The 20,758-nt window shown below is 42.8% G+C and overlaps 1 protein-coding gene across 12 annotated transcripts in view; it reads left to right on the top strand.

The window, feature by feature from the left end:
• Positions 1-8,283: 8,283 nt before the first annotated feature.
• Fxr1 (FMR1 autosomal homolog 1) overlaps positions 8,284-20,758 on the top strand; it is a 53,755-nt gene continuing 41,280 nt past the window's right edge. For 3 of the 12 annotated variants that reach the window (XM_076573879.1, XM_076573873.1, XM_076573875.1), the window contains exon 1: positions 8,321-8,535. In XM_076573879.1, the coding sequence (XP_076429994.1) occupies positions 8,485-8,535 (51 nt within the window). In that variant the 5' untranslated portion in view covers positions 8,321-8,484. Of the gene's footprint in view, positions 8,536-10,808; positions 12,653-20,758 lie in introns of those variants that run through there. The other 9 variants (XM_076573880.1, XM_076573876.1, XM_076573872.1 and 6 more) reach the window with 8 other exon arrangements.

Below are 20,758 nucleotides of genomic sequence, written 5' to 3'. Positions count from 1 at the left end.
ACTTCAGCATAAATAAAATACCATTACAGGGTACCATTACTTCATTCCATAAATTACAGTAAATGATGTATTTGATGAGCTGAGCACAAGAACTGGTCTTATAGACAGAGAAGCCTGGAGAGAGCAGAAACAAAGCACAAAAAGAAAATAGGTCAAGCCAGTCACTTTCCTTCTATGATGGAGATGGAGATTAAAACAAAATCAGCCAACTAAACAAACAAACAAATGGACAGATGACCATCAGATTATTCCAGACTTCTTTCCATAATGATTAAAGGTCAAAATTGAAACAGAGGGCGCCTCCCTTTCAGGCTCAGGGCTGCTGGAAAATGTGTCCTCTTAATTTCTCAGTGAGTCAGTCAACAACTTAGCTTTGGTTTAAGGACATGGAATTTCAATGTGGGTAATTCCATTTTGATTTTCAGCCTAGTTATTGGGGCCCAGTACAGCGGTTTAGTCCGAAGCAATGGCGCCTACACTTTTTACCTAACAAAAATCTCACTATGAGATCAGTTTAATGTATAACTTTAAAAAAATTAGCAGTGCTAACTTTTTATTTTTATTTACTTATGTTTTTCTTTTTGAAGTACTGTTGTTTAGTGTAGAAAACTTGGAGAACACAAGAAAGTACAAAGAAAAACCAACCATAATGGCAGTGCTGTAAGAGACCACAGTTAACATTTGAGTCAAAGCCCCCATGCCCCTTGGTGAAGGGAGGTGAGTGCCTTACCACTAAGGTACACCTTCACCCCTGCAGAATTTGTTACAGCACATTTTCAGCTATTGTATACATTATTTTTATAAAAAATGACTCCATATATCGCATTTGTCAGCCTGCTTTATATAGTTAGGTAATAGGCATTTTATTGTATCCGTTAACCCCCCCCCCATCACTACTTCTTCCTTCTCTATTTTTTGAGACAGTTTTGTGGAGCCTAGAATGGCTTCAAACTTGTTGTGTAACCAAGATAATCTTGAACTTCTGATAGCCCTGCCTGACCCTATCTCCTGATTGCTGAAATTAGAATCATAAGACACTCTGCCTAGTTTATTTGGTGCTAGGGATTGAACCCAGGGCTTTGTGCATGCTAGGCAAATACTCTATCAACTGAGTTAAACCCCCATCCAACAAAATGTTTTCTGTAAGTTCATTTCTAGTGGTTGTAGATTTTTTTCATGGTATAGCATTTGAGAATGAATTTTCTTATCTTTTGATAGTCATGTATGTTCAATGCAAAAATTCAGACAGCAAAATTTCAAGATATGTTTATTAACCATAGTTCATATTCTGTCAATATTTGGGAATATTAATGCCCAATTATACACACACATACACACACACACTCACACACATACACACACACACTTTAAATGTGTATGTTGTTTTGTAGCTTTTTTTCATTTTAATAATGAATACCTTTTGCAGATGACAAAAAAAAAAAAACAAAAAAAACCACCAGACTAATGTCACTAGTCCAGGGCATATGACTGAGATTCAAGCAACTAGGGAAGCTGAAGAAATTTCACTTTGAGGCCAGCCTGGGCAACTTGGCTAGGTCTGTCAAAAAAAGTAAAATAAAATTCACCAAAATTTAAATGCATGACTCCACCTACATATCCATCTTGGTTACTGTTTTGTTGCTGTGGGAAGGCATGAGCAAGGCAACTTATCGATAAATCAGTTTATTGGGGGCTTACAGTTCAGAGCATGAATCGATGACCATCACGGTGGGGAGTTTGGCAGCAGGCAGGCAGGCATGGTGCTGGAGCAGTAGCTGAGAGCTCACCTCTTAAGATGCATCATAAAGCAGAGAGAAGGGAAAGTACCTCTTAAGATGCATCATAAAGCAGAGAGAAGGGAAAGTGTAGCAGGCTTTCTTGGACCACCAGCCCTCAAATTATGACATAGACACTTGTTATTAGTCATGAAAGCTTGGCCTTAGTTTAGGTTGTCTCACTAGCTCTTATAACTTCTACTAACCTGTTTCTCTTCATCTACATTTTGCCTTGAGGATTTTTACCTTTCTTTTATTCTGCATGTCCTACTTTTCTGCTTCCTCTGTGTCTGGCTGGTGGCCCCGGGTGACTCCCTCTCTTTCTCCCTTGTTCTCTTCTCCCCCTCTCCCTAGAGTCTAGATTCTTCCTTCTACTTATTCTCTCTGCCTACCAGTCCCACCTATCCCTCTACTGCCTAGCTATTGGCCATTCAGCTTTTATTAATATTTTTATTTTTTATTAGACCAATTAGGCAGACAGGGTGAAACAGCAACACATCTTTACATAGTTAAACAAATCCAGCATGAAAAAAACACATCTTTGCCTAGTTAAACAAATATTTCACAATATGAGAGAGAGAGAGAGAGAGAGAGAGAGAGAGAGAGAGAGAGAGAACTCACTGGGAAATGGCATATGTAGTGGTTTGATTAAGAATAGCTCCCATAGGCTCATATATTGGAATGCATGATCTGAAGTTGGTGAAACTGTTTGAGAAGTATTTGAGTGTCTGGCTGTACTGGAGATGTGTCACTGGGGGTGAGCTTTGAGGTTTTAAAGCTCACAACATTCCCAGGTATCTCTCTTTCTCTGCCTTGTAGTTATTGTCTCAACATGGAAGCCCTCAGCTACTGCTCCAGGGCCATTCCTACCTTTCTGCTTCCATGCTTCCTGCCATGATGGCCATGGGCTCTACTATGAGAGACTTATCATGAGCTTGTCAATCTATGTAACCTGTATTTATGGAAGGTGTCACATGTAGTCAATCTATAGAAACCATCTTTCGGGAAGATGTCACATGTACTTTACAAAGAGTTCCAACATAGTCATGTCTTAAGCTTTACTGTGCACGTGGGATTGAGTTAATCGTCATCCAAGTTTTCACCAAATTGTGCTGTGGTTTAACATGTCTAAAATTACTTGGGAAGAGGCTCCCAAAGTTTGAACCAACACCAGCTACTGAGCCATGTTAAATGGAACTACCTTCTTGCCTTCCACAGACCATTATTCTGGTGACCACGGTGGTCACAGAGACCACCACCACCACTCTACCACTCTGGAATTGTGAACTCCGAATTAAATGCTTTCTTTTATAAATTGCCTTGGTCATGGTGTCTCTTCACAAGGCCACACCTCCTAATCCTTTCCAAATAGTTCTATTAACCTGGGACCAAATATATGAGCCTATCAGGGCCATTTTCATTCCATCCACTTTCCATTCTCTGGTCATATCATAATGCAAAGTGCAGTTAGTCCAGCTTCAAAAGGCCTCATAGTCTTTCACAGTCTCAACATTGCTTAAAAGTCCAAAGTCTCTTTTCAGCTTCAAGGCAATCTCTTAATTGCCACAAGGTAATCTCTGAAAATCAAAAAGCAAATTACATACTCCCAAGATATAATGGCATCGAATTTACACTACCATTCCAAAAGGGAGGAAAGTAGGCATTGTGGGGAAATACTAGACCAAAGCAAGACCAAACCCCAGCAAGAAAAACATCCAATCTGGTAGCTCTGTGTCCACTGTGGAAGGGCTTAGATGGCTCTACCCTAATGACTTTGTCACTGTAGCACACTTCTCTCTCATGGACTGGCTCCACCCCAGGTGCAGCTCTTCTTGGCGGACGTCTCATGGCTCTGGCATCTCCAATGTCTTGGGGGTCTCCCATACAATCTAGGTTTCACTTTCATAGCTTCATGAAATAGACCCTCAGGGCTTCCATAGAGTGACTCTCCTGCTATATGGCTGGCCTCATTTAGAACATTAGAGCAGTGGTTTTCAACCTTCTTAATGCTGCAACCTTTTGACACAGTTCCTCATGTTGTGGTGACCCTCCAACCATAAAATTATTTTCATTACTACTTCATAACTGTAATTTTTTTTTTTTTTTTTTTTGGTTTTTCGAGACAGGGTTTCTCTGTGTAGCTTTGCGCCTTTCCTGGAGCTCACTTGGTAGCCCAGGCTGGCCTTGAACTCACAGAGATCCGCCTGGCTCTGCCTCCCGAGTGCTGGGATTAAAGGCGTGTGCCACCAACGCCCGGCTGTAATTTTGCTACTGCTATGAATTGTAATATAAGTATCTGTGTTTTCTGATGGTCTTAGGTGACTTCCATGAAAGGTTTGTTCAACCTCCAAAGGGGTTTCCACTCACAGCTTAAGAACTACTACTGCCAGGCAGTGGTGGCACATGCCTTTAATCCCAGCACTCGTGAGGCAGAGCCAGGCGGATCTCTGAGTTCAAAGGCCAGCCTGGGCTATAGAGTGAGTTCCAAGAAAGGTGCAAAGCTACACAGAGAAACCCTGTCTCGAAAAACAAAAAAAAAAAAAAACAAAAAAAAAAAACAACAAAAAAAAAAAAACCAAACAAAAAACAAACAAAAAAAAACCCCACTACCTTAGAGGAAGATTCCAGAACCCCCCATTCCTGAATCTTACATGACTCTAAAGCCAGACCACACAAACACACCAACAGCACTGCCAGACTTGACTGCCATTTGGGATGGAGCTTGGCCCCACCTTGAACCACACTGCATAAGCTTTTCCTCGCTGTTGCTTTTTAGGGACCCAAGTTTCCAGGCCTTTTCTTTTCCCAAGTGGGAAGCTTACCTGGGTAGATCTAGTCCTGATGGCACCAACCCCTTTATTTCATTTTTGCATGAGGTCTCTCATTTCTTTCAGGACAAGCTTTGGTTCCAACATTAAATTTTCCAGGGCACTGTACATTTTATATTTCTTTTTGCTCTGCTTTGTCTTTTTCATGGTAGACCTGGATAAGAGTGATTACTAATCACCATGTTACAGATTCAATGTTATAGGCTGTGTTGAAATCTCCTAAATTAGTCCCAAACTTTTCAATTTACCTCAGGTAGTCTTAGGATATAGGCAAAAGATAGCCACATCCTTTGCCAAAACAGAGGAATGGTCCCTAGCCCAGTTGCTGATATTGTTTCCCTCTGAAACCTTTTGAGCTGGGTCTCCATACTCCCCATTGTTCTCAGCAATACTGTCTTCCAAGCTCCTTCTAGGATGGCCTGTTGAACCCCACTTACAATGTTCAACCATTTTCCTAGTCCAAAGTCCCAAAGTCTTCCATAGTCTTCTCTCAAACAGCACAGTCAGGCCTACCCGAGCAATACGGTCTACTCCCTGGTACCAAATACTATCTTAGTTACTTTTCTATTGCTGTGATAAGACACCAGGACCAAGGCAACTTATATAAGAAAGAGTTTATTGGGGTTTACAGTTTCAGAGGGTGAGCCCACTACTATCATGGTAGGGAGCATGGCAGCAGGCAGGCAGGCATGGCACCGGAGCAGTAGCTGAGAGCTCACATCTTGAGATGCAACCATGAGGCAAAGAGAGCTAACTTGGAATGGTGTTGGCTTTTGAAACTTAAGGCTGACACCCGGTGGGACACCTCCTCCAAGGCCATGCCTCCTAATCTTTTCCAAGCAGTTCCTCTAATTGGGGACCAAGTATTCAAATATATGAGTTCGGGGAGGGGGTTTATCACCTGGAACCTCAGCATGTTTACTAGGTACAGCCCAGGGGGAGGGGAAGCTCATCTCAGGAGGCTAAATCTCCTCTGGGAGGAGGAAGCCCACGTCCCTAGTCTTTTCACACACTGATCAAGAGAGGAAAACCTTGCCATTCCTCTTGAGCCTGGTTCATATGGGTGATGATGGTTTGCCAAGTTGTACCATGGGTCTGAGGCCTTGGATTCCTTGGCATTGCCCTGCCCATGGCAACAATACACATTCACTCACTCACATTTTCCTCTGCTCCCTACATAGCAACATCATTCATTAAAAAAAATTTATATTCACTTCATGCTCCTAAGTGTTTTGTTAGTATGTATGTCTGGGCCCACATGTGGGTCTGGTAGCCTTGGAGAACAGAGGAGGGTGTTGAGTTCCCTGGAACTGGAGGTATATATGCTTCTGATTGCCATGTAACTGCTGGCAATCAAACCCCAGTCTTCTGCAAGAACAAGAGGTTTTTTTTTTTTTTTTTTTTTTTTGTGTGTGTGTGTGTGTGTGTGTGTGTGTGTTTATTCTTTTTGTTTTTTCAAGACAGGGTTTCTCTGTGTTATTTTTGGTGCCTGTCCTGGGTCTCACTCTCTAGACCAGGCTGGCCTTGAACTCACAGAGATCCGCCTGGCTCTGCCTCCTGAGTGCTGGAATTAAAGGGGTGCACCACCGCCGCCCAGCAAAACAAGAGTTCTTAACTGCTGAGCCATCTCTTCTGCTCCAGGTTTTTTTTTTTTTTTTTTTTTTTTTGCAAGATCTATGTAACTCTGGCTGTCCTGGAACTCACTATGTAGACCAGGCTGGCCTTGAACGTAGAAATCCTCTGCCTCTACCTTCTGAGTGCTGGAATTAAAGGTGTTCACCACCACACTGAGCACCCACCCCAGCAGCATTACTTTTAACAGCTGAAGGAGAATATGAGTCAACTATCAACGGGGTTTTTTGTTTTGAGACAGTCTCATGTAGCCCAGACTGGCTTGGAACTGGTAATATAGCTGAGGGTAACCTTGAATTCCGGATCCTCTTGCATTCTCTAGAGAAGTAATGAATTACTAGCATGACACGTGGCCATCAAATGAGTGATGAACAAATAAAAGGGCTTAAGTGGATGGTTATGTGGATATCTCAGTGGCAGAGTGGATGGTTAGGGTGTGCACCTGGTTTCAATTCTCAGCACTCTGACCCCTAAACACACTAAAAAACCGTAACAACAGTATAGTGTGGTGTGCTTATACAATGGTAATACTGTGACGAAAAGATTCCTAGTAATACCCGCTACAACATGAACCTTGGAAACAAGTCTAAACGAAAGAAGCCAGTCATAAAAACATGGTTCGGATGTGAGACATAGGCTAGACAAATCTATACATAGAAAACAGATAGGCAGTTTCCAGAGTCCGGGGAGTCAGGCGAACTAGTAACAGCAAGCTCCAGTGCTGTTTCTATGTTTGTAGTGAGAATATTTTAAATTGGTCATGGTGATAGCTGAACTTTGTATTCTAAAATGGGTTAATCTTATATATTTTTTAAAAAAATGTACTTAAAAAAAAGTCCAGCCGGGCGGTGGTGTCGCACACCTTTAATCCCAGCACACGGGAGGCAGAGACAAGCGGATCTCTGTGAGTTCGAGGCCAGCCTGGTCTAAAAGCGCGAGCTCCAGGACAGGCACCAAAATTACACAGAGAAACCCTGTCTCAAAATAAAATAAAATAATAAAATAAAATAAAATAAAAAGCCAAGGAGGAGCTGGGTGTAGGGCTTCCACTAGTAAACCCAGCACTCCGGAGGGTGAGCCTAGAAATTGGTAGGTAACTTCGAGGTCATCTTGGGCTGCTTAATGAGACTTCAGTCTCAATCAAACAACATAACTGTGAGCAGCTGAGCAGTGAGGAGTCTCTAATCCCACCCAGCACCTGGAGGTAGGAGGCAGGGTGGTCAGTTTGAGGTCAGCAGGGTTACACAGTGAAATCCAAATAAAGCAAACTACATCGCCTTTCCTTTGAAAACAGTCCTAGAAGAACGCACTTACAAACGAGTTTCGGAAGTTTGGTATTAACTTCTCACAATAAGCCAAGTACTAGACTAATGGTTTCAGAGCTGGGGTAGGTTCTGGTCAAGTCACACAACGTGGTTCTTGGATCCTGTTTGCAAAACTTCCCGTGTGTTATGCATCAGGGGGAAAACGCACTTTCTCATTGTTTTTTTTTAAAAAAAAGTCTTTGAAAAGTCATCCCCGCACTCAGATGGCCGGAGCCGGGGGAGGGGGGGACGACTCTGTGGGTTCAAGGCCATCCCGGGCTGGAGAGACCGCGTCTAAAGCAAACTCCCCCACCAAATTGGCTCAAGCGTCCCGAGTCTTCCCTAACGCCCTGAGGTCACCGGGCTCGGTCAGGAACAGGTGCTGGTGAGCCGCCTTCGCGAGGGGCGAGGCCCGGGCCCCGTGCGAGCACGGCGGCGGCCCACAGCGAGCCGCGGCGCCGCGTTCCCGGGCTCGCCGTGCGGAGCGGCTCCTCCCCGGGCCGGCCCGAGGCGAGGCCGGCGGCCCGAGGCTCCCCAGCGAGCTCCCGAGGGGCCGGCTCCTGAGGAGAGACTTCTCCCGAGGGCTTCGGCCGGCCACGTGCTCCGGGAGAGCCCGCGCGAGCGCCCGTCGGGCCGCGCGGCTCGTGTGGGGAGCGTCGGGGCCTGAGGCGAGCGCGGCGCGGCGCGGCGGGCGGGTCCGCCTCCCTCATTGTGCGCGAGCCGGGACGCGCGGGGGTGGGCGTGGGCGGCGCGGCCCGCCGCAGGGAGGGAAGCCGCCCGAGGACCCGCGCAGAGCGGGCGCCGCACGCCGAGAGCCCGGGAGCGGGCCGGGGAGCGTCCCGCCCTCCTGCCCGCCCCTCCCCCGCGGCGCTCGCCCCTCCCCCCTCCTCCCCTCGCGTTGGAAAGTTTCTAGAATCTCTTCCCGGCGGCCTTTGCGGTTCCAACATGGCGGAGCTGACGGTGGAGGTTCGCGGCTCCAACGGGGCTTTCTACAAGGTGCGGGCCGCGGGGCGGCCGGGGGCGGGAGCCGGGCACGGGGAGCGGGGGTCGGGGGCGCCGGGGACCCCCGGGGGCCGAGGCGCGGCGGCGGGCGGCGGCGGGGGACAGCCGGTCCGTGCTGCTGGCGTCTGCCCTCGGCGCGGTTTAACGGTCTCGGGGCCCGGGCTCCGTTATGTTTGGAAACAAGGCGGCGGGCGCCGGCTTGGCTCCTGCCCGGGGGCGCCCCGGGGCGAGGTCTCCGGGAGGCGGGCGGGCGGGCCGGGGCCGGGGCCGCGGGCCGGGGTGCGGGCGCGCCGGCGAGGCCTGGCCGGGCGGGGGGCGCCGACGGCGGCGGGCAGCTCACTGTGACCCCGGGGCGGCCGGGCCTGCCGGGCTGCTCTCCTCCCCGGCCCGCCCGCGGCGCCCTGCCGGCCTCCCCGGGGTCGTGCTGCCCCGGGGCCCCGCGAACCCTTGGCGTCCGCGGGGAAAGCGGACAGGCGGCGGCGGCGGCCCCGGGCCCCGGTGCTTGCGGCCTGGGGAGCGGGCGGCCCCTCCGCCGGGGAGAAGAGCGAGTTGTAGAGGAGGAAGGGTTCAAAGGTGAAGCGAGGCCAGGCGGCAGGTGGGAGGGACGCGTTTCTGCACAGCCCTCGGGGAAGGTGGCTTTTGTTTTGAGTTATTTTTTTTCATCCTCTTTCCCGGGGGTTCTTTTTGTTTCCTGTGAGAGGAGGCCGTGCATTGCTGTGGAGTCTGGGCCGGGAGACGGAAAGAGTGGAGTGGAGGAATTTGTAAGGGACTTGCAGTGCAAAGGGTGGGGGCCCACCAAGTTGATCACCAAGCCAGAATAGTTTCTTTTTCCCAAAGGAACGGCCCCTTCCTTCGCCTTACTCCCTTTTTCCTAAGTGTGCGAGGATCTCCACAAATCAATACAAAACCTCCCCAGCTGTTGTCTGTCAGTCATTCTCTGAGCCAGCATCTCAGATGTTTGAGAGTCTTGGCTATTTTTATGAAGGCCTTCCTTCTCCTAGTGCATGGGTATTGTATGTACGTAGAATGGTTTCGCGCAGGCTTTCATTTCAGCACATCCTTCATTCCAGAGGATTTTATTTGGTCTTAAGGATTTCCTAATTTGCAGTGTTTTGTTTCCCCCTTTTAGCTTGCTGATTAGCTCTGTGGATTTGATTTGTCACCTGGTAATAACATAGGCAGCTGCTTGTTGACAAAGGTTGAAAGCTCTAATATCTATTTTTTAATTTCGTGATTGTGCATTTCCTCAGGTGGACAACAAAGGAGTTACAGTGATTGTTGGAATCTTTAATATGACCTATTAGCATGTAACTGGCTTCGTCAGTGTCCCAGGTTTAAAACTCGATGTCAACTAATGATCCAAGCAATATTTGAGTAGATACTTACTTTGTTCTTACTGAAATCTTCTCTGAAAAGTTGCAGATATGGTTAGCTGAACCACAAGGAATGGACTTAAAAAATTCTTCCTGCCTAGCTAGATAAGGTTCATTATCATACATCATCTTTCTCACCTATGGAAAAGTTTCGGTTTTTACTATTAGCAGTTTTTAGGTGATACAGATAAGCATTTCTTTTCCTTGCACATTGAAAGTGTTTTAACAAGTTATTTTGCATTGTGTAGACAGTAGAAAACCACTTTTACTGTATTTTGTGTCACTCTGAAGTACAATACAGTTTGACTTTTTGTCAAGTTTCTTTGCAATCTTTTGGTGTCTTTTTTTTTTTGTCAGTGAGTATTCGTGCTAGAATTCTGAATTGTTAGTAATTGGTCATGGTTGTATTGAGGATTGAACATAGAACTTTGCACATACTAAGCAAGTGCTTTTTACCATCAAGCTCAGTTTTGACCCTTTTTTTTTTCTTTCCTTTGAGAGATGGTCTCAGTAAGTTGTTCAGACTGGCCCTGAACTCAACTCTTGTAGCTCATGCTGGCCTTGAACTTGTAATCCTCCTGCTCCAGCCCCTTGGGTAGCTGAAATTACAGGTCTGTACTGTAGGGGCCCAGTTTATTGATCCCCTTTCATACTCTACAATCTGGTTCTCCTTAGACTGGACTACGCCCATTTTTATTCAGAATAAGATGGGGATTTGACAAGGTTGGGAAGGACATTAAGCCACTTTTTTTTTTTTTTTTTTTTTTGTATTTGAACGTTTGCAATTTTTCCTTCCATAATCGATTGTGTGTGTACTTTGTAGAAGATAGTTTTCAGGACCCTGCAATATCAAAATGGTAAAGGGGAAAAACCCTAACTAGAATAAACAAAGGGAAATTCTAGATTCGTACTTTGTTATCATGTAATGGATTCATGTCAAATCAGGGATTTGAAGTCCAGTGGTATACAGTAAAATTATCCACTTGGGTTGTGTCTGTTCTCCCTTGCTTTCCCCGAATGTAGGTTTATTAAGGAAAAATGAAGAAGAATCCCCAGGGTGGAAAGGTCTCCCAAGGGGAGGAATGCCTTTTTCTTAACTAATAACTGAGATGACAGGCATGTATCACCATCATACCTGGCTGAAAAAGTTCTTCACACAAAAGCTCATCATCTTCTGTCACTTCAGTTTTTAAAGTGAGGTTAATTTACATACTGCAAAACAGCTTTTGTTTCCTTTTTCCTAAACAAACTCTAAATGTTTGGATACATGCGGACACTTGTGTGCAGCCACAACCCCTGTGGGATGAAAGCAGAGACTAGTTGGATCATCTTTTACATTTCCCTGTTGTTCTTTCAGCCTCTAGTGTTTCCTGTCTTCATAGTTCTGTCTCATCTAGAATTTTGTATGTATAGAAGTAAGCAAAACAGTATGTATTGGTAGAAATATTTAGGCAACTCCACGTAGTTAAAAGGGAGGTTTATTTTGTGGGGTAACTTGCAAGTGGTTACAGGGTCTGGGAAAGGTGAAGCGCAGTCCAGCAGTGTTCTCTGGAGAACTCTGCTCCATCTACCTCCAGCGTCCAGGATCCAGGAACCAAGAGAGCCAGCCCATCTGGTCTTCAGGGGTCCTGTCCCAGCCCCGCCTAAGGCGTGACAGTTACCGAAGCCTCAATGGGGGTAGTACTTCCAGGTCAAAGCTGGAACAGACCCATTACAAGTATGCAGTGTTTGAGCTTGGCTTCAACCAAGCATAGAGGAATTTAATTTTTTCCAGTGTAGAAGATAATAGTGAAGGAATTTGGGAAATGGAAAAAACTAGAAGTAGAAGTTGTTCAGAGAGTCAGGAGCTGTTAACATTTTTATTGTTGTCCTTTTTCTTTTTAGTGGTGGTTTTCCGTGTATGGTTGATTATGAAATTCTGAATTCACCAACTGTTAACACACTCTACTTCTGGAAATGCAAGGACACACCAGGCCTTTGACCCTGGGAATTCTCATTTGAGAGTTTGAGAGGCAGCATGGTGCTTTGAGCTTTGTGGTCAATATATTGCCTTGAGGCACTGCTCTTAAACATTGATTAAATGGACTAAAACTTCATAAGTTTAGAGTTAGTGAAGAGCTGAATTTTGAAGATAGTACCCAATGCCTTTTCTTAAAAAAAAATACATATATCGTAGCATGGTAAACATGCTAAACAATATGCTAAGCGTTGCTTTGCTGTTAACAGTGTGTTTATAATTAGAGCTGTCTCTTTGCAGCTCTCTAAATCTAGGAATGGGAAAGAGTGGGAAGATGATGTAAAACATTTGGTGGCGGTTTGTAATTTGGTATAAAATACCTGCTTCTATCCATTTCTACCTAAAGCAAAGTGCTTTTTTAGAAAACTCAGGTAGAATGTATACATGCCTAGCTAAAAGGTCAAAAAGAGACAAGAATGTATATTCTGTAAAGTTTATTCAAACAGAATGGCTTGTGCATCTGTTTTAACAGTCCCGTTTGCAATAAACATGCTTAGTTTTGTTTCCTATTCCAGTGATAAAATACCCTGAAGAAGCGACTTAAGGGAGAAAGGGGTTTATTAGGCTCACAATTCAAGGTTATGGTCCATCATTGAGGAAAGTCAAGGCAGCAGGAACTTGCTTCATCTCATCCTACCACATCTAGTGAGGAGCAGTGAATTAATGCATGTTCGTCTGTGCTCAGCTCCTTTCTCTACTCCTCCCTGGTCACCCACAGTAGGTGAGTTTTCCAGCTCCTCAAAATAGTCCCTCACAGACATACCCGTAGACCTTACTAATCTAGACAGTGTTTCATTGAGACTGTTCCTGGGTAATTTCCAGATTGTCTAAAATTGATAAACTAAAACCAACTGTCACATACTCCATTACCCCAAAATAAACCTTACACCCATTTTCATCGTTAACATGCTTTTTAGCTGATGTATATGACACTAAACCTTTGAGGTTTCTGGTTTGAAAAGAGCCTTTGGACTCCTGTGATTCTTTTGTCTTAGTCGCTGGAATAACTTTGCAAGTGTCATGCCCAACCCAGTGACATGAAATTTTGTAATGTCACTGCATTGTATAGTTTTGGGCTGAACATACAATGGTTTTATGGTAGTTGCACTTGCAGCTTTAATGCTTTATGTCTGCGGTGTATACTGCCACATTAAATAACAATTTTAAGTAGACGTTGAGCAAATCACTCAGTTTTTGGCTCTTGTGGAGGAATTTTTCTGTCTGTACAGGTGAAATGAAATTTGGGGCCTTTTCTATAGTAAGTAGATGGAATTAATTACATTTAGAGTTCTCTGCTTTAACTATATAATTGACACATCTCCAAGTATTGTAATAGATCCATAATTAATCCCTTATTTAACTTACCATTAAAAGTAAAAATTGAGGTCAATAATGAAATTGTGAAGTAGGTATTTTATCACTAACGACGAACACTAAATTAGCAGTGAAGTAGTGTGCTAAGGACATAAATGACTTTTCAGTGAGTACAAAATCTTAGTTGAAAGCCAGGCCTGGTGGCACATGCCTGAAATTCCAGCACTTGAGAGGCAGAGGCAGGAACATCAGCATTCTAGGTCAGAAAAAGAACAGTAGCTAGAGAGATGAATCAGCGGGTTAAGGTGCTTACTTGCTGCCAAGCCTGACAATCTATGAGTTTAATCCAGGCAGTCCACATGAAGGAAAGAATAGACTCCCTCAAGTTCTCCTCTAACCTTGGACCAGGCTGGCCTCAATCCCACAGATCCTCCTGCCTCTGCCTCTGGAGAGTGCTGGGATGCACACACAAATGAACAATACTTTTTTTTTAAATTTCAGGCCAATGTAGGCTAAACTAGTGAGCTTATACAACCATGTCAACCAACTCCCTCACCAACTCTAGATTTAGTATTTGAGGGAGATATGGTAGCTACCTTTGTATTAGATAGAGCTCTTTGTTAAAATATATAGATTCAGATATAATAAGATGGTTTTGAGTTGTAAGTATTTAAAATATGGCTTCTATAAATGTTAAAATTTAAGTGGAAATGAATGGTCTCAATAACTTCAGGGTTTTGAGATAGAGTTGTACATAACTTTGGCTTCGAATTTGCAATCCTGCCTTACCTACTGAATATTGGTTGGGATTATAGGCCTGTACAACCATAACCCAATTTACAATTTTTATTTTGTTCAGCAATAGTGGCCAAATGTGGCTGTTTAAAAGGGGGAAAGAAACTGAAGGCTTGTTATTTTGGGACAGGGTCTGGAATATTTCAAGATGGCTTGGAACTTGCTATATGTTTAGCTCAGACTACCCTTGAATTAATGATTTTCCTGTCTCTGCTTCTCCAGTGCTGGAATTATAGGCATGCACCACTGTACCTGACTATTGGATTCATTTTTTAAAAAGACATAAATACCCGTGGTTTCATTTTTTTATTTATAGGAGAAATACATAGTAAAGCATCTGAAGACAAAAGCTATAAGAACTGTCTAGAAATAGATAAGGCTCGACTGTTTTTCTTGATGTACCTATATATTTATATATCATGTTTGTGTGTCTTTTGTAAGAGAATAGCTTGACAGCCTGTTATTAGATGATCTTTTAAGCTTCCACATGTATTTCCTGCATACTCAGGGATTTCATGAGGTATGGTTTTGTGTGGGTTTTTTTATTTTTGAGACAGGGTCTCACTGTGTAGCACTGGCTGGCCTGGAACTCATTATAGATGTGTTAATCTGGTAATCACAGATCCACTTGCCCCTTCCTCTGGAATGATGGGATATAAAGATGTATCCTGCCATACTTGGTCCATGAGGTATGCACTTACTCATTTTATATTCAAGGAATGATGATGTAGTTTGTCCAAGATTATGCTGTATCTTAAGTGGTTATTTAGCTCTGTTTTTCACTTCCAATTGCTTAGTTTATAATACTTTCTTAAACTTCTTGAAAGGATAGTTTTGAGCAATGGACTTTGTCTTTGTATGTGTTTGAATGTGGGTAAGTGCCACAGGCACCAGTGTGGAGGCCCAAAAGCCAACTTTGTGGAGTCACTTCTTCGGGTCACTAAGCTTGTGTGGCAAGTGCCTTTACCTGCTGAGCCATCTTGTGAGCCTGAATTTAACTAGATTATGACTTAGTGGTTGTATTTTCTATCACACTATTAAGAATGATTCTTAGTTTTGTAGTGGGTAGTTGTGAGGTTTTAGTTTGTTCATCTGCAGTATGAGATAATTGTATTTTTCTGACATTTGTAAAAGTTGATGAACATTGAGAAGTTTTGTGAGTTTTCTAGAGCCTGTCTAGCTCTAACAACAGCCAGTACTTTGAATTCAGATTGCTTCTTAGATGCTTCTTAGAGGTTGTACACATACATGCATTTCTAACTTAGTTTCAGCCACAGATAGTAAACACCATTTGGGGAAATCAGAAGCCCTGTTGCAGCTCCATAAATCAGGTTGATTCATAATTCCTAGTCTGTTTTTGCCTCCCTGGAGCTTATTTAACTGTTATTTAGTAGTTTCTCCCCTACCCCCCACACTTAAACTTGCTATGTGGACGAAAATGGTTTTGCATTTCTAATCTTTCTGCTTCCTAAATGTTGGGATTATAGGTTTGAGCTAAGATGCCCAGCTGTATGGTGTGATTTTCTTAAGCACAAATAGGTAGTTCTCAAAATTATTACTAGTTGTAAATTATTAATCTAGGAATGTGGAGGACTGAATTGGGATGATTGCTGCAAAAAAGACTGAAGCTGATTTCTATCACTTTTGCTTTCTAAGAATGTGCTCCTTTTCCAAAATGGTAGTTAGCAGCCACTGAAACTGAAATACTGTAGTCAGAATTGAGGTAGTTTGAAAAAATACAAAACATTAACAGTTTTAAAAATACTAATTACATATTGAAATAATATTTTGGGCATCTTGGGTTTTAAGTATGTTAAAATAGCACCTGTTTTCATTTAATATGGCTCTATTAAGTTACGTACACGATTCGTATTTTATTTCTGTGGGATGGTTACCTCTTCCACGGTTGTCACCTTTGTGTAACTGAGTATGTAAATTACTTTGAAATACTTAAATGCACATATTTGTTGAAATGAACTGCTTGTTCAAAGTTTTTTCTGGCCATGCTAGAAATGGAACTCTGAATCTTGCCCATACTAGGCTTTATCTCCAGCCCTCAAGTAATGTTCTTATGATCCAGCATCTCAGTGATTTTGCACTTAGTATTTTTGAATATCAAGACTTTAAAAAGAGCTTTTGGGGGGCGGGTGCTTAGCTAATCAAGAGGAACAAATTGCTGAGGCAGCTTTTCTAGGACTAGATTTTCAAAATACTAGCTGGAATATAACAAAATTAAGCAATGAAAGCAGAACATTGCTTTGTTAATCTGAACATCTATGCATGTGTGTATATTGTTTTATAATTCATTTGTCTTTCTATTAGATTGAAAGCTATGGTAAAATTGAACTATCATTAATTCTCACATTGTATTAATAGTGAATACCTGTTCATTTGTTCGCTGCAAACACAATTACTTATGGTATCAGATTTAAAAAAAAAAACTATTCCTTTTTGTTTCACCCTTACTATGTTTGCACATTTGTTTTGGGACTGGAGAGTTCTTGGTAATAATGATCAAGTTTGCAGTAGTAGCTACAGTATATATTTGAATAAATAAAAAAAATTGGTCTTGGTTTTTGGGCACAGGTAATTTGTTGTGTCATCTTAGTAGTTCTCTGTAAGTTACATCTTTTTGATTTGGTCCAAATTGAACGTTTTAAATGGCTTTTTTTTAGTGGTTATCTATTGATCTGGTCACAAATTCTCATATTGCCACAACTTCATGGTGCACACAGGGGTAACTGGAACTTCGGTGCTTTGCAACTTTCAGGAAAGTTAGGGGAGTTTTGGGTAGCCATGTGGAATCATTAAGTCATTTTATTTCAAGAGCTCTTCAAGCAGTGGTAGATGTCCATATGGTCTTGTCCTCATGGCCTTGTATCTAGAACAGTTAAGTGCTTAGTGCTGATGCACAGGCTGTTGTTAATGATTTTTGTTTGCTTGCTTGTTCTCAGGATCCAAACCAGAACCTCATGCAACTAGCAAGCAGTCTGTCACTGAGCCACACAGCTGCTCATGAAGGGCTGCTTTAGAAAGTTTTTTTCTTTACTAGAATTTGTTCAGTAATGATGTAATTCTGTAGTAATGTTTGCAGACTTTATTTATAGAGTATGTATCCGTTGATTTTAAGTAATTTTTACTTAGATTTGTTACGTAGCTCTTTCAAAATAAATTGTTTAAAATAAGAATTTCTTTGAAAAAAGAGGTTCACTATGTTGCCCAGGCTGGTCTCAAACTCCTGGACCCACGTGATATCTTCTAAGCTCCTCCACTTCCCTAACCGCTGGGGATAGGCTGCTGTGTTTGGCTAAAGACAAAAAATTTTGTTGTTAAAAATTAGGGTTTCAAGCTGGGCGGTGGTGGCGCACGCCTTTAATCCCAGCACTCGGGAGGCAGAGCCAGGCGGATCTCTGTGAGTTCGAGGCCAGCCTGGGCTACCAAGTGAGTTCCAGGAAAGGCGCAAAGCTACACAGAGAAACCCTGTCTCGAAACCCCCCCCCCCAAAAAAAAAATTAGGGTTTCACTATGTAGTCCAGGCTGGCCCCTTAACTCATAATCCTCCTATCTCATCTTCCCAAATTGCTGGGCTTACATGCCCAACAACACATGTTTTAAAAGATAAGACACCTGTGTATATCAGTGTTCACATACATTCTTTACATGTGTAATTTATTATTGGTGTGATGTACAAATTGGATTCAGTCGAAATGTTTTCCTTCTTTATTCCTCCTGGTGGTGGTTTGTAGCATGAATCTTAAAAGGGTCTTATTAATAAAACAAACCTGAAGCCGGGTATTGGGATGAATGCTGGAAGATCAGAGAAGTAGAACAAGCCACAGCTTTCTCACCTTACCAGTTCCTCACCTGAGCCTGTTTCCTCAGACTGGAAACCTCGTGAGTCCTCATCCAAATGGATCTCAGCTGAACTGTTGCTCAAAAGCCTGAAAGCTTAACCAGGCAAAAAGCTTCTAGTTTCTGGTCTTCACGCCTTATATATATCTTTCTGCCATCACTCCCTGGGATTAAAGGCGTGTGTTACCATGTCTGGCTGTCTCCAGTGTGGCCTTGAACTCACAGAGATCCAGAGGGATTTCTGCCTCTGGAATGCTAGGATGAAAGGTGTGAGTGCCACCATTTTCCAGCCTCCGTATCTAGTGGCTGTTCTGTTCTTTGACCCCAGATAAGTTTATTAGGGTGCACAATATTTTGGGGAACAATACCACCACAGTGGTTGATGTTTTTTGTTTCCTCCATTTCAGGTAACCCTGCCAGTAGCCAGATAGGTAACCTTGCTTATAGCCAGATAAATGTGACTCCAGCTCTATGCTCAGCATTATGTATGGATGTACATTCAGAAACAAATGTAGGGGTTTTCAGTACGCCTATAAAAAACTGGAATCACGTACTTAACCTTTTGCATACAGTATAATTTGTAGTGATTACATAATTGTAAGAGTAAAATTCGGACATTCGTCAGTAATCACTCCCCAATATCTGTGTTTCCATTGGATAGATTTCAAAGAAAGGGGTAGTTTAAGGACTAGGGAGGTGGCTCAGTGGATAAAGTGCTTTCCTCGGAAAAATTAGTCCAGAAATTCAGCACCTATATAAATGCTGAATGGGTGTGGCAGTCTGCCTGTAATCCCAGTACTCAGAAGACACAGTCTGGGGAATCCTAGAGGGTAAGCTGGCTGTCCAGAGTAGCTGAATTGATGAGCTCTAGGTTCACGTCAGAGACCTTGGCTCAGTGAATAAGGTAGAGAATGATTAAAGGAAGATAACCTTATGTCAACTTCTGGTCTTCATGGGCATTGCCCACTCACATGCATGCATGCATGCATACAACATACACACAAAAAATAATAGTGTATTTTAGAATGGAACTTAACTGCAGAAAACAAAATAAGCCTCTAATATTAAGTACTTTTTCTTTTTAAAGACAACTATATTTTTTTCACCAGTTGATAGCTCTTCCTCTTTATGTCCCAGCCAGAAAAATGTTGACTTGCCTTTTGGATTTGTTCTTCTACAGTTTGCCTGGCCTCTTGTCCATTTTTCTATTGGGATGTCTTTTTTCAGTTGTTGAAATCTGTATATTTGTGGATATTAACTCTTGACTTAATGTAAAAGTGCATTCCCATAAAGATAGGCACCTGTGCAAGCACCAGCTATTTAAATAATAAGCAGTAGCTTAATAGTTTGAAAGAGTTTATTTGCACACAGAGGAAATATGCACCTGTTCATGGCTTTCTACTTCCAGGCTTGGAATGAGTGTCATCTGCCATCCAGGATGGCTGGATTCACCCCTTGAATTGTTTCACAAAACCTTGGGTGCCCTAGGAAGACTCAACAAAAGGTTTAGAAGTGGGAGAATTATGATTTGCTTGTTGTGAAATAAAACTAGCCAAGGAATCTTACTTTCTTGGGTTCTCTGGTTTATTTATCACATGCTGCATAGTGGATTAGAGACAGTTTTAATGGTGAAACTTCTGTATTGTAGTGTCACTATTCAGTGAAATTCTTTTTTTCCTTGTCTTGATAAGGGATTTTTTTCCTCCTGTATCTCTAACTATATAGACAGTCCAGAAATGTAGTGTTTTGAGTCATAAATTAGTAGACACTGAAGATTAAAGGGAGGTTTACTGCAGTATTTTGGAAGTACAAGAGTAGTAGCATGAAGTGCTCCGTGGCATAACATTGAGTATTAGGGCATGGTACCTCAGTGTAAAGAAGCTCCAGTCTTTTGCAAGTTGTTTCTTTGTTTTGTTTCCTTTTTACATAAAGCTTTGTCCAGGTCTGGGAAGGCATAAGACAGTTTCAGTTGAGGTTCTCGTGTGAGAACATTTAGATAGTATTATTCTAGAAGTGTGAGAAAGGTGTTAATTCATTACACACAGTGGATTGGATGCCTGCCTGCATTGGGCTATATTGGCACTCTGATTATAAAAGATAGCTGTTTCTCCTTTCAGAAAATTCAATACATGTGTACATGTAGGGTAGGAAACTACAACATGTATTCTAACGGTGTGCATCTTTGTTTTGTTTTTTGAGACAGGGTTTCTCTGTAGCTTTGTGCCTTTCCTGGATCTCCTTTCTTGTAGACCATGCTGGCCTTGAACTCACAAAGATCCACCTGCCTCTGCCTCCCGAGTGCTGGGATTAAAGTCGTGCGCCACCACTGCTGGCAACTGTGTGCATCTTGATCTGAAATGTAAGCCATGGTCAAGAGATTAAAATAGTTGAGCTAGGTTTAGAGTTGAGGGAGTCATTTAGGTGTTGTAACTCAAGCCTGGAAGCTTAGCTCTTGAAGAGCTGAGGTGGGGAGATTTCTGCAAGTTCAAATCCAGCCTGAGATTGCAGAATGAGATCTTAAAAAGCAACAACTAACCCAGAGGAATAGGTTGTTTCCACATACAAGTTTGGATGTTTTGTGAGAGATCCATGCCATTTTATTATACCTTAAAATGATACCAGCCATAAGAGAAAACTACTCTGGGGACTGGTTATCTTTTAGTTAGTACTTACAGGAAACAGTCTTTAATTTAGATACCTAAAATAGGAAATGCAGACTAAATAAGTTGCTTGAAGTACCATTAAACAGTTTGTTTTTAGCCGGGTGGTGGTGGCGCATGCCTTTAATCTCAGCACTTGGGCAGCAGAGCCAGGTGGATCTCTGTGAGTTCAAGGCCAGCCTGGGCTACAGAGTGAGTTTCAGGAA

The sequence above is a fragment of the Peromyscus maniculatus genome, chromosome 6 (assembly GCF_049852395.1).
Source record: "Peromyscus maniculatus bairdii isolate BWxNUB_F1_BW_parent chromosome 6, HU_Pman_BW_mat_3.1, whole genome shotgun sequence".
NCBI classification, from domain to species: Eukaryota; Metazoa; Chordata; class Mammalia; order Rodentia; family Cricetidae; genus Peromyscus; species Peromyscus maniculatus.
The sequence above is the reverse complement of the archived record's forward strand: the minus strand, read 5'-3'. Positions and strand labels throughout refer to the sequence as shown.